At 36.8% G+C, this 12,855-nt stretch overlaps 1 protein-coding gene across 1 annotated transcript; it reads left to right on the top strand.

The window, feature by feature from the left end:
* The first annotated feature begins 475 nt into the window (after positions 1-475).
* On the top strand, positions 476-9,558 carry LOC149285535 (mesoderm induction early response protein 3-like). Its single transcript, XM_089495256.1, has 12 exons — positions 476-503; positions 3,284-3,429; positions 3,842-3,976; positions 4,680-4,800; positions 5,824-5,909; positions 6,044-6,116; positions 6,339-6,487; positions 6,613-6,694; positions 6,834-6,928; positions 7,097-7,224; positions 8,858-9,003; positions 9,104-9,558. The coding sequence occupies exons 2-12, from the start codon at positions 3,331-3,333 to the stop codon at positions 9,556-9,558; spliced, it is 1,569 nt and encodes a 522-aa protein (XP_089351382.1). The 5' UTR covers positions 476-503; positions 3,284-3,330.
* Positions 9,559-12,855: the final 3,297 nt, after the last annotated feature.

Genomic DNA, 12,855 nt, shown 5'->3' on the forward strand with positions numbered 1-12,855 from the left:
TGTCTCCACTTTGTGCGCCCGTACGGCTGGGTATCTGGGTGCAACTGCTGAAGCGCTTTGGGGTATTTTTGTTGGTTCTGTATTTATGATGCACTTTTATAAAGACAGTGCCGCAGCACGTACACGTATGCACCGGGCACACACCTCGCACCGGGCACACACCTCGCACCGGGCACACACCTGCATATCATCCTTTGGATCACTCATCTGGCTGCAGTCTGTTGTAAGACTTTATACATTGTTGTAATTTGGCGTTTATGGAATGGATTTATCATCTGTGTGGTTTTTTTCCCCTGTATAGCAGCGAATTAATACGTTTCCCAGCTTTAGTTTGTGCCCATAATGAAAATGTCAACTATTATTTGAAAAGTATTCTCGTTCAGAAGATGGCTTGTTTTGTTTTGGAATGTGATTAGTAACAAATACTTTTTGTATGTTTCATGCTTATTGCCTTGTCTTTTTTTTTTTTTCTGTACAGGCTTCGTTTGACAGTTCGAGTCCAGGTATGTACTTTTTTGTATGTTTATTCCTTTTTTTTATGCTAAGATTTTAGACACCACAAGTGAAGACTACCAGTTAGATGCATCCTACTTAATGTTTGGGGGCAGGGATTTTTTATTTTGCTTTACCTTTTCATATATATATTTTTTTTATTATTATTTTTTTTTTATATATGCTGTATATTAAATGGCACTGATCTTTCTTAAAACGCTAACTCTTGTAATGTCTTTAATTTTAGTTGGGGGAGGAAATTCAAAACACATTCAAGCAAAAATAGGTAGTCATTTATTTTTATTATTTTTTTTTGTCAATATTTAGTTTAATTGCTACTCAAGATACGATTTACACGGCAGTAGCAGCACTGCTGCTGTATCAGGAATAATCCTTTGCAAACGCTTTAAGCACTAATTCTACAAATACAGAAGGAACACAAATGTTGTAAAAATTGAACTCCTTGATAAAGCCTTGTTTAAAATGTTATAAAACACAAACATTTTGTAATTGTTTGAATAATATATTAAGCTGCTTTTCTAGTTTACTATATATATATAGTATTAAATATATATATGTAGTTGCACACACCCTGTGTACTAAAATATATAGGCAGCTTATTACTAAATAATAAAAAAAAAATATATTGAACTCTATATAACTTTTTAGAAAGCTTTCGTAGCTGCGTGCTTCAGTTTTTTTATTTTATGCAATCTAACCGAAGCAGTAAAGGGTTATTATTGTGTTCTTTTTAATATTCTGTATTGATTAGTGTCAGTGGAAGTTGGTGAGATTTGGCTGCTGTAATCAGAACACATTTTTATTTTACTTTTAACATTTATTTACTCTTTTACTTCACCTTTCAGTAAAATATTTACTCCTCTGATTATGTATTATGTTTGCATACTGGACCGTGGTTCCCGTTTTCTGTGTTTCTTCAGTAGCTCGGCGTGCTGATATCTTCTATAGATATATGCGTCATAGCGATGCCTACAGTGACGCTTAGTGTTTCCGAGTTATTGCAATGTAATAACTGACAGATGAGTCTTGGGTCATATGCTACATACCCTGTAATACGCCGAGTACCACGTTTTACAGTGACACGCAAACTTTGTATGAATATAAAAATGTACAGATGACCTTTCAGTTCCAAGTTAGTTTCAGGTTATCACTGATTCTAGCTTGCGGTTCTATAAAGTATGCATGAAAGAGGCTTTTTAAAGGCTACTAAGGATGGCCTTAGGCTAGAGTCTCGGCTCTTAACTTCATTTGAGTCTCGAAAATACTGTTTTTATTTCAATTTTTCTCTGAACTAGATAACTACTGAAGCATTTCACAATGAAATATTCAATCAGAATGACAAAGAGAAAGTAAAGGTAATATGAGAAACATAATGTTTTTGTTTTTTTTAATTTTATTTTCAGTATAAGTGAGGCTGCTGGTGTTTTCAAGGGATTGGCAGGAGGCAGAACTGCTGTACTGTATCTCCAGTATAACCGCTTTTCAAAGGCAGATTGGGATAATGCATTTTGCTTGACCAGGGAAACCTGATTTGTTTTGTGCATTCGCACCTCCTTGCTGGGAGAGTCGGCCCTGAATTTGACCGCATGTTGGTATTGTGGATATGTTATCGCTGTACGATGCACTTCTTGAGAAAGTCATAGACATGGGAGAACAGCGTAAGATGGGTCATAAGACCCAAGTCCAATCAAACACATTTTTCAGATCATTCTTACTCCAAATTTACCAATATTTCACAATGTGATAATTTAATGGAGCAAATGTTGTTTTTTTGGAAGTTGCCAAAGTTCTTTATTGAAGGGCAGTGAGGATATAGAATTTAAATACATTGGACGCTTATATTCCTTTTCATTTGTAGGTTAGCATAGTATGTTGAGGGGGGGTCTGCACTTCCAACTGATCCTAATTTTGCTTGTGGGGGAGATGCTTTGGAATTTTGCTCTTATCGATTCTGGAATATTTTTTTTATTTATTTTTTTTTGGAGCCCTAAGTTTATCAGATTGAACTGTTTTATTCTTATGTTTGGAGCGACCACTCAAAAGATCTGACAATATGGCTTTATACTCTGATGTAGAATAGTATGGCATGCATATCGTAGAATGGACCTGTCATCTAAAAACAAATCCGCAGAATTGTTGGCATACAATTTTTTTTTTTTTTTTTTTTTTCTCGCCCCCCCCATGGACACTTTACTGATTCCTTACATTGAAGGATTGTTACTTGTCCTGCTCAACTTTGTTGTGTTTATTTAGCTTTTTTTCTCTAATACAGAACTTGTTTTTAGATGACCGTTATATAGGTCCGCGGGTTTGCATGTAAGTGTGAAGCCGTTACATGTACCCGATGTAGTCTTACTTTCCCTTGTGGTGTTTTTTGTTGTTTTTTTTTTCTCCCTCCCTAAGCATGAACTGTAAGCATTTTACCAGATCTATTTGAGGTGAAGCCATGTAAATTATAAGGTGCCCGGTATACCTGTATTTTTGTGTTTTGCAGTTTTTTTTTCTTAAACTGATATTTCAGTGCTCCTCCTTGGAAATAATTATACGCTAACTCAAGGGAATATGGATATTTATTTTTTATGAATACACAAGGATTCTTTAGTATTTCTATATTGTGTGATTTAATGTTATCATTATTGGCCTATAAATATATATTTATATAAATACTTCTGCTTATAGTTGCTATAGCTGTGTTATATTTTGATTTCCTCTCCTGATCAATATTGTTTTTTGTAAAGCGAATTTGTTTTTTGTTTTTTCTCTGTTGCAGTCGGCTCTCTGTCTTCTGAAGACCATGATTTTGACCCTACGGCTGAAATGTTGGTACATGATTATGATGATGAGAGAACTCTTGAAGAGGAAGAAATGAAGGAGGATGGAAAAAACTTTGCCTCTGAAATTGAAGATTTAGAAAAGGTACCCATTCTTTAGTATTGGAGGACCATTGAAATCATGCCCCAGACTACCTCAAGTAGCTTGTGTTGGGAAAGCTCGCTGTAGGCCATGTTATGCCTGTTTTTCTGTAGTGTAACTCCCAATTTCTTTGAAAAGTCCATACTATGCCACTAATGCACTGCGTTTTGATGACTTAGCTCATGTATTATCAGGGTTTAATGCCATGTAACCTTTGTCGCGCGGTTAAAACATCTACAGGGCAATGTCGCTGTCCTGCGTAGGAAATTCAGGCCACTTTAAGAAAGCCTGCATGGATCTGTCACTTTGGGCAAAACATTTTTTGGTCGCAAGCTGGCACCTTAAATCTAACCAGAACTCCCTTTCTTGATGGTTTGTCAGCTGCATAATTGTTCCCAAACTTTTTTTTCTACAGGAAGGAAACATGCCTTTGGAAGATTTATTGGCAATTTACGTCTATGAGCCTGCGGACCCAGGGTTGGCGGGTTCCAGTGCAGGTAGTTCCCCAAGTGAACTTGCTGATGAACTGCCTGATATGACTCTGGATAAAGTAAGTGCTAAGCAAGTATACAGTGCCTTTTTTATTATTTAGAATTTTTTTTTTTTTTTTATCATTGATCAGAGATGGCAGAATGCAATGAACAGTATATTAGAATCTTTCAAAGCCAAGGTGACAGATCTGTGTACCCAGTTATAATATTTTTTAAAGGTTCTGAAAAAGATGATTTGAAAGTCTGGTCTTTGATGTTAAAGGTGTCTAAGTCAGAAGGTTCTGTCTGTATATAGTTTCCTGGGGATTTGTTTATGTTCGAAATTTTAGAGCTTATGGGCACCTTGATAACTCAGTTTTTTACAGTTGGAATAGGGATTTTTGATAAATGAGCAAGCAAAATGGGGGGGGGGGGTTAATTTCAGGGCACCAGTTTACAATAACTATATATACCATGCAAAAATTATGTCTCGTGCAGTGTCTGTGATGCTCAGCCAGAATCTGAAGAGAAGTGTGTCTGTGGTTCAAAGATGTCCTACAACTGGACAGCATCCTTTTTCATTTTACTCTGATCTAGGGAATATATAATTTTAATTGAAACCTGCAGAGCCAACCAAATCAAAATATATCCCATGATATCTTTTGCAGCCCTCCTTGTTTTTTCATGTGGTTTACGGTTTGTATAAAGAAAATACACATCTTCTGCTACCATTGTATATGTATAGAAACTGACAACTTAATTTATCTGATCTTTTGTCTGCAGGAGGAAATTGCAAAGGACCTTTTGTCAGGTGACGACGAAGAAACACAATCATCTGCCGATGACTTAACTCCATCTGTTACATCACATGAAGCTACAGACTTCTTTCCACGCCCTTTAAGATGTAAGATATTTTGAATTATTTGGGAAAAGTAATTATGTAGTTGCCACCATTTTTGCTTTTTATTTAGAAAATGTTATATGAAGATATGCAAAAGCTTTTTTTCCTATATTCAGTATTGGTGGAGAACAATAAGGAAAAGTTTTGAAATGTAACCTTAATTACAGTCTTCTAAAACTCTGAGCTGCGATCACGGGTAGGGAGATGGCAGCCTGAACACGGCAATTTCCCTGATCGACTGCTTGGCGGCTAAACACTGCTAAACTAACAAAAGATCTTACATGGAAACTACACTGGTGTTATAGCCTTAATGTTCCTACATAATTATATCTCCAGTTGATTAGGGAATTTCATGTGTCCAGAAGACTTTAATAAAGGTTACATTTTATCTACCTAGGGCAGGGATGTCCACCCTGCGACCCAATAGCTGCTGCAGGACTACATCTCCCATAATGCTCTTTCAGCTAAGGGGCTGGCTGAGGAGGATGAAAAATGTAGTCCTGCAGCAGCTGGAGGGCGGCAGGTTGGACGCCCCTGACCTAGGGAAATACAGGAACTTTTTCTTATTGTTCTCCACCGATTGCAACTATATAGGGTTACCACAAATCCTGATATTCATTAAATCTACTCCTAGGACATATTTGTATTAAATACTCCACTATACCCAGCATTGGATGTACTCATTGCAGTTGGTGTTTTGCCGTGAAGTTGGTGTCATCACTACATTGTATACAGGGCCAAAAAGTCTTGTTGAAGAAGCTTAGTTGAGTTGTTTTTTCATTGAGTAGGGAAATTGGGGCTAAAACTTGTATTTTACTTGAAAGCTCCCACATTCCTGCATAAAGCTATGGTTTTAAACTGTAAAAGGATGTTATAATTCTCCCAATTTAGGCTTTATTTTGTGATGTTTTGGGTAATTACAAACTTTCTAATCAAGAACAAGCATTTTATGTGAATTTTTAGAAGCAGAGTTTGCAATTTATCGGACGTGTAATCAGCATTGATAACTTTTATATTGCTATTTAGCAAACACTACGTGTGATGGTGATAAAGAATCAGAGAGTGAGGATTTGGAAACTGACCTTGGAACTTCTCCTGAAGATTTAAGAAAGGTAACATTGCATGTGAGCTACCGACTTATTTTCACAAATGCTCATAAGTTGAATCAGTCAGATTTTTCTTATCATCTCAGAATTTTGTTTTAAGCTTCCTTCGCATGTAAAACAAGCCACTTTTTTTCCCTTAGGAAATAATGCTTGGTCCACAGCATCAAGCAGAAGTTCCACCTTTTCAGGGAAACTACATGCAAGATTCAACAGGTACGTTGTTTATTTTTTTTTTCTTTTAATGCAAAATGTTTTCTTCAATGTGTTGGGAACGCGTCACTTTGTGTGACTCCTTGATCTGCCGCTGTTTCCTCCTTTTTTTTTTTTTTTTTTTTTTTTTTTTTTTTATCAGTGCTTAATATATTTTCATGTTATGTTTGTAGTAGGACTCATTGTTTGTTTGATGTACTAAAGCATGAACAAAACTGTTTGCAGAGTACGAACATGAGGATCAATTGCTTTGGAGCCCTGATGTTCTTCCAGAAAGCAAAGTAAAGGAGTTTCTTTACGAGATATCACGCGCTGCTAATGAGCGAGTCACAGACCGGATTCTAGATGGAATGCTTATGAGGGACAATGAACAGGTATGGGCCTTTTTCAAAAGGTATAACAAGAACCTTTTTGTTCTGCACTATCGGTTACTATACAATAAATCTTCCAAACAAAACTTCTTGAATTGTTTATTTTTTATTTTTTCCTCTATTTTTAGGCACTACATGAGCTCTTCAAGTGTGATTACAATATTAAGGAAGCTGTGGAACGTTATTGTTGCAATAGAAAGAGTTCACATGGTAAACCATTCAAGAACATATTCATTGCTTTGCCTGCTGGTGTACTGGAAATGTAATACATTTGTAAACTAGCAAAACTTTATTTTATCCTTTGTATCAAAACCTGCTTTCTGATAACGAGGCTTTAAATATATTTCAGATTTAATCACTCCTTGGACAGAGGAGGAATGTAGAAATTTTGAGCATGCACTTCTAATCCATGGGAAGGATTTTCATCTGATACAGAAAAATAAGGTAACTTGCTTGGAAGTATAATCACTGCCATATAGTTTTTCTTCCAAGCCATAAAGAAGTACTACACATTGCTGTGTCACTGTCTGAAAAGTGGCAGGTTTTGTACGCATTTTGTTACATGGGAACTTGCTTTTTTAATAGTGTTTTTTGGGGGGGGTTTATCTGTAGGTGAGATCGCGATCGGTTGCTGAATGTGTTGCCTTCTATTATATGTGGAAGAAATCTGAGCGGTATGATTATTTTGCCCAACAAACAAGGTTTGGAAAGAAAAGATACAATCACCATCCAGGAGTAACGTAAGTTGAAACACTGTTACTAAATTTATAAATCCTTATTTTTTGTGTGGAAAAAGCTTCTTCCTTGAAGATTGTGGCCTCTTGAGGCAGAACAATTGTACAGCAAATATAAAAAAAATAGTTTTTGTACAAATTTCATATAAAAGCCACCCTTTCATTCGGTCTTGAAAAAGCATCATTATTTAAACTCGCTGTCTGAGATTGTAGCTTAGTACCACTTGTTACCTGATCCACAAATAACATCACCAAATATGCCATGCCCTTCCTCTCGTGTAAAACAGTATTAGATTTTGATGAAGTGATGGGGGTGTGCTGAAGACTAGTAAAGACGGCCAAAATAAAGGTACTACAGTTCTGCACAGTATGATAGCAATATATAAATGAAAGTACTTTAATATGCATTATTAAAAAGCCACTAACCTGGCACAGAAGCGCTGATATTTCTTGCCGCTGATTTAGATGTTAGAAGCAGCCATTCAGCGGCAGGAAAGCACTTCAATTGAAATCAGTGGAAGCTCTTTCGGTGCATATACATCATGGTCTGAACTAGAGATTAGAAGGCCTGGGGGAAAAATGGAAAAAACAGTGGAGGGCTTTTTCCAAAGCAATTTTTATCCTCAGAAAATATGGAGTATGGAATGTGTTCTTTTACAATGATAAACGAGTTTTTATGACATGGTTTTCAAACTATATAACATGAATACCTTCATGAGACTTAAGAGACTTTACGTAAAGTCACAAATCATTGCAAGTTCTCTCACCTGAATAGAAGCAAATCCTGGAGTAGAATGCATATACTGAGAACGCAATTCTCAAATAGTAATATGCATTCCTGCCTCTAGGGGGCGATGCAGGGAAAAGTTTGGTTTGGTTGTAGCCGAGCTCCATCTTGTTGGTATACAATAGTAGTTTGTCCTCTCAGTTAGGCCTTAATTGGCACGTAAGAGGTTAAATTCATCTGAAAAATTAGGCTATCCTTATAACCTTTAAATTATTCCTATTAACGTTCTCCCCAATCACCGCTTAATGCTTACATATAGAGTCTGGCCAGTACATTTTTTTCTTTTCCGACATCATGTTCTCATGTATACTTGAAACGTTCTTGACACAGACAGACTTTTTTCCGTTTGTAACAAAACAAAAAAAAATATTAAAAAGCAAATTTAGTTTATTTACTGAATAAGCTGTGCTTTTCTTTCAAGCACAACATACACTGCATTTCATGTTCCCAGTTTAGCAAAATGATTTTCCTTTTCAATTTTTCTGTAAATTTCCTTTTTCCCCATTGCTTCAAAATTTCTAGAAATCTTACATCCGCCCGCAGTGTTTGGTGAAATTGATAACGTGCGGAGCGATATGTTCCACCGAACACATAACCTGCTTGGGAAATGGACAAATGCATATGGGAATTCTGCAGAATCCTCCCATACATTTGCAGGGGGACACCTCAAAAATTTAAAGGGGACCACACGGCTTATGTGCATTATGGGGGCTGGATTGTCTCTTTTGTATTAAAGGAGCTATCCCACCCACTTAATGTGTTTCTAATTTTATAGGCAAATTGGCATTATAGCCAATATGCCACCATTTATTAGTTTTCATATCTTTCATCCTTGACGCTTTTTTATTTTAGGGATTACATGGATCGTATGGTAGATGAAGCAGAGGTACTTGGAAGCACAGTCGATTCGTCAGCCTTAACCTGTCAGCATAGGGTAGATCCCATACCTGACTCACAACTTAACATATTGAATTCTATTACTGCTAATGACCTGACAGGTGAGTGTGATGCATGGATTGTCAGTCCCTTTTTAAGACACCCCTCCCCACATACACCCCCCCTAAACTTACATTTGTGCTATCTCTATCTTATTTTCAGCTTTGACAAACAGTGTGGCTACAGTATGTAACTCTACAGATGTAAACTGCTTGAACGATGGTTTCCCAGTGCTGGACACCCTGCCAAGAGGACCGGTAAATCATGTGCCTGTTGGGACGGAAGACTTGCTCAATTTACCCAGCAACGGTGAAAGTGATTGTTTTAACTTATTTGAGACTGGATTTTATCCTTCCGAGCTCAACTCTGTGAGCTTATGCAACGAGGAATCAGAGCGGCCCGCAAAGAGGCTAAAAATGGGAATCTCAGTTCCAGAACCCTTCATGAGTGATGTTTCTGTAAATAACCTTGGTGTGGACTTTGAGAACCATACACACCACATTAGCAGTGCCAAAATGGCTGTCTCTGTTGCAGACTATAGCAGTTTATCCGCAAATGAGACAAACAGTTTTATAAATTCGCACACGCTACATCATACAGCCCTGCAATCAGAATAATTTCACCATCTAAAAAACATTGCATACGCGGGTGCAGTAAATATAAACTTCGGGTCTGCTTAGTCTTTCACTGGAAGTTTGGACTTTTTTTTTTTTTTTTTCTTCTCTATGACATCAGTGATGTCTTTGTATGTAAAGAACTATATCTTGATTTTGTCAAGAACTTCAATTTGGTCCATTAATGTGGAATAACAGAATATGTTCAGCAGAGTTGGGAACTTGGATTAATATGTGAGAATGCAACTTTACACTTCTGTTTTTGTTAGTCTGTAGATTTTTGGTCTCCATCTTGATACCAGCACAGGTTCTGAATCCTAAAAAAAAAAATGGTTTCTCTTGGTCTATGCTACCTTTTTGCAGAAATGGGTGCAGTGGAAAAATCAATGTTTACAGGTACCGCTCTGATCCCTGCTTTAATGTAGCATTTTATTTTTGTTTTTTAATTTATTATAAATCTATATATATATTTTTTTGTTTTAAAAATGGCAGGGCTTGGATATTGTAATTCAGACAGCGCAGAAATCTTTTTTTTTTTTTTTTTTTTCCTTCCCTATACCATTTTGAAAGAGATACAAAAAAGAGCACTTCATTTCACACCAAGATGGCAGCTCAAGAAGCTGGCACATGGGTACAGTGCGCTTTTATCAGCGAGCCTTGCTGTTCAGCTTGTAGCAGTTACCAGAAGCAGCAGCTTGAAGCAAATCTTGTAATACTGCCAGAATGGATCTGTGTACTTTTTAGCAAAATGGGCAAAACTTCTTTTTTTGTTTGTGTGTGTGTGTGTGTGTGTGAAATTGTATTGTATATTTGGTTAATGGGGAGGGAGGGGGGGGGGAGAGGGTGTATCCACACCTTTTATTTTTTAAGATTGTAAAATAAATTACACATTGAGCTGTGTATTGTAAAATGACCTGAGGCAGCTGACATTGTCCACAAGCACAGTCGGCAAACTCTCTACCACTAAGTTTACACAATGACAAACATTCTAGTTTTGTTTTTCTCTATTTGAGGTTGGGTCTTTTTGTTAATGGATGTACCACTCCATTTGTGTTCGTTTTCCCCACACAGAGCCGAGAAGATTCTGGTTTCAACAAAGATTTCTCTACGTATTACATATGTTTAATAGCTTGAAAAGCATTTCTCCTAGATATGGTTTATTGTCACATGCAACTTTGGGTTCCAATACATTAATGACCTCCTAACAGCAAAGAAGTTAACGTGTGCTTTTTTAATTTTTCTTTTTTTCTTTTTCTGTAAATGTTTGGAAAAAGGCACATATTTCCTTGTGCTTCCTCTGCCAAAGCGCCCTTCGTGTTGCTTTTCACAACCCATTTTGTTGTTTGCCCGCCAGTTAATGATTTTGATGCTTTTTCTCCCAGAAATAAGGGAAGCTGCCACATAGGTAGGAATTAAACAATATGATTGTGTTTCCACCTGTGGGAAAGGTTATTTCATTGTATGTTTGCCTTTCAGTTTCTGCTAACGTTCCTGCGTTTTGGGGTTTGAAATGAGCGATTACACCTTAGTTAGAAGGGAGAGGGTATTTATTGCATGTACTGTCAACAGCCTTCATGTTTTCAAGTGACTTTCTTTTCTCCCCATTTAAGAAAAATTTTACAAAATGTGCCGTTTTTGTGGAGGGGTGTTTTATTCGTTAGAGTCTGCTCCCTACCCCCCCCCCGTTAATAACCAATTTTTTATTAAAAAAAATGTTGTGCACAGCTGTTCTAAATGCTCTTATCAAGATGACTTCCCATTAAGAGCATTCCCTGTGATCGCTCTATTTCTTCGTGTTTTTTTTTGTTTGTTTGTTTACAGTGACTATATAATTTCATGAGGATGAGTGAATGCTTATACCAGTTGCACTTAAATGAACATGACCATTCTCTATAGTAAATGCAGTAATATTCAGTATAACTATGCATTGCTGGACTCAGTGTAAATGATTGCCTCAAATTTGTCGTTAGATTTTTGTCAGTAATATGTACAGACCCTTTAGTAATTCAGTGATAAAGTGGTAACTTTTATTATGCCCTTGCTTCTCTTTAAGGAGCTTTTTACAAATGGAATAACCTTTCTTTTGCCTGAGTTGCCAACAGTCCAAAGTGTGTTGGCTGCTGCTCAGGTACCAGATGGTTGGAAACTGTGAGTAAGCTAGCATAGAATATTTACCTCTAATTATTATTATTATGAGGCAATAACTTGCAAGAATTTTTTGTAAATATGTGTAAATGTTCCTTATAGATATATATTTCGGTAATATTGTTTTCAGACTTTTCTGCATTGTATAGTAAACATATTTTGTGCATGCATAATGTGTCACAATATATACCACTAATAACTTTACCCATGTAAAATATCTATTTATTCTTTGGTTTCAAAAAGTTACGCCATTTTTTGTTTTATTATAACCCTCTTGCTTCCTCAGGGACCTGCAATTTCAAATACAGAAGGTCAAATGTATAGGTAGTGATATAATGATGTGCAGCGGCGCAGGCCCCTCTTAGAAGCCAAGTGGTCAAGGCATTTTTCTAGATGGCATGAAGGGTCCTGCAAACGTGAATAATCCAGCTTGCCTTTTAAGTCCATAAATATGAAAGCACAATTCCTTTTTAGGAAACCTCTTTCCACTTTTTCTTTTCATACCGACAAACCAAAAAGGAGGGGAACAAACCCATCCATGAGCTGTTTTGTTCATTCTAGAGGATCTGGTTCATTTGGGAGTGTAACTGGTGCTGTACTTAGAGCAATACTGTAGGCCAATAGCGCACCAGTCGCAAGCTGCTTGGCACCTCTTCATGCAGCCAGTAAGCTGGGCTATGTCCTCATTCTGAGCAGATGTTTCCGATGTGTTAAAGTGTACCGACGATTTGACAGTTTTCATAGCCATTCAATGTGAGTCGCACAGAAACCCATGACTAGTGAGCCTAATGAGTGAAGCTTTTGCAGTGTTTGGACCAAAATGATTCCATAATAAAGGGTTAAAGGTTGCGAAACTTGCAACCCTGTCATTTCTGAGTAACTTTGATTTGATTGTCCATTTTGTTCCTTCATGTATGTTAGCTTGAAAGCTGTCAAGAAGCTAACGGTCCATGCTGACATTAAAATGTTTAGTGTCCATTCAACAAAAAGTCTTAATTACTGTATCATTATGTTGAGAATGACTGACTGTATTTTGAACATGATTACGTCTTTAGAGCTTACATTTTTTGAATGAAACTCCTTCGTTTTGTGTGTTTCGTTTTCTTCCTCCTCTGCCCTGCTTTCTCAGTATCTACCTATTTCTCGGTTTGAAGG

The sequence above is a fragment of the Sceloporus occidentalis genome, unplaced genomic scaffold, assembly GCF_023333645.1.
Source record: "Sceloporus occidentalis isolate IW3139 unplaced genomic scaffold, rSceOcc1.0.p SCAF_78, whole genome shotgun sequence".
Taxonomy (NCBI): Eukaryota; Metazoa; Chordata; class Lepidosauria; order Squamata; family Phrynosomatidae; genus Sceloporus; species Sceloporus occidentalis.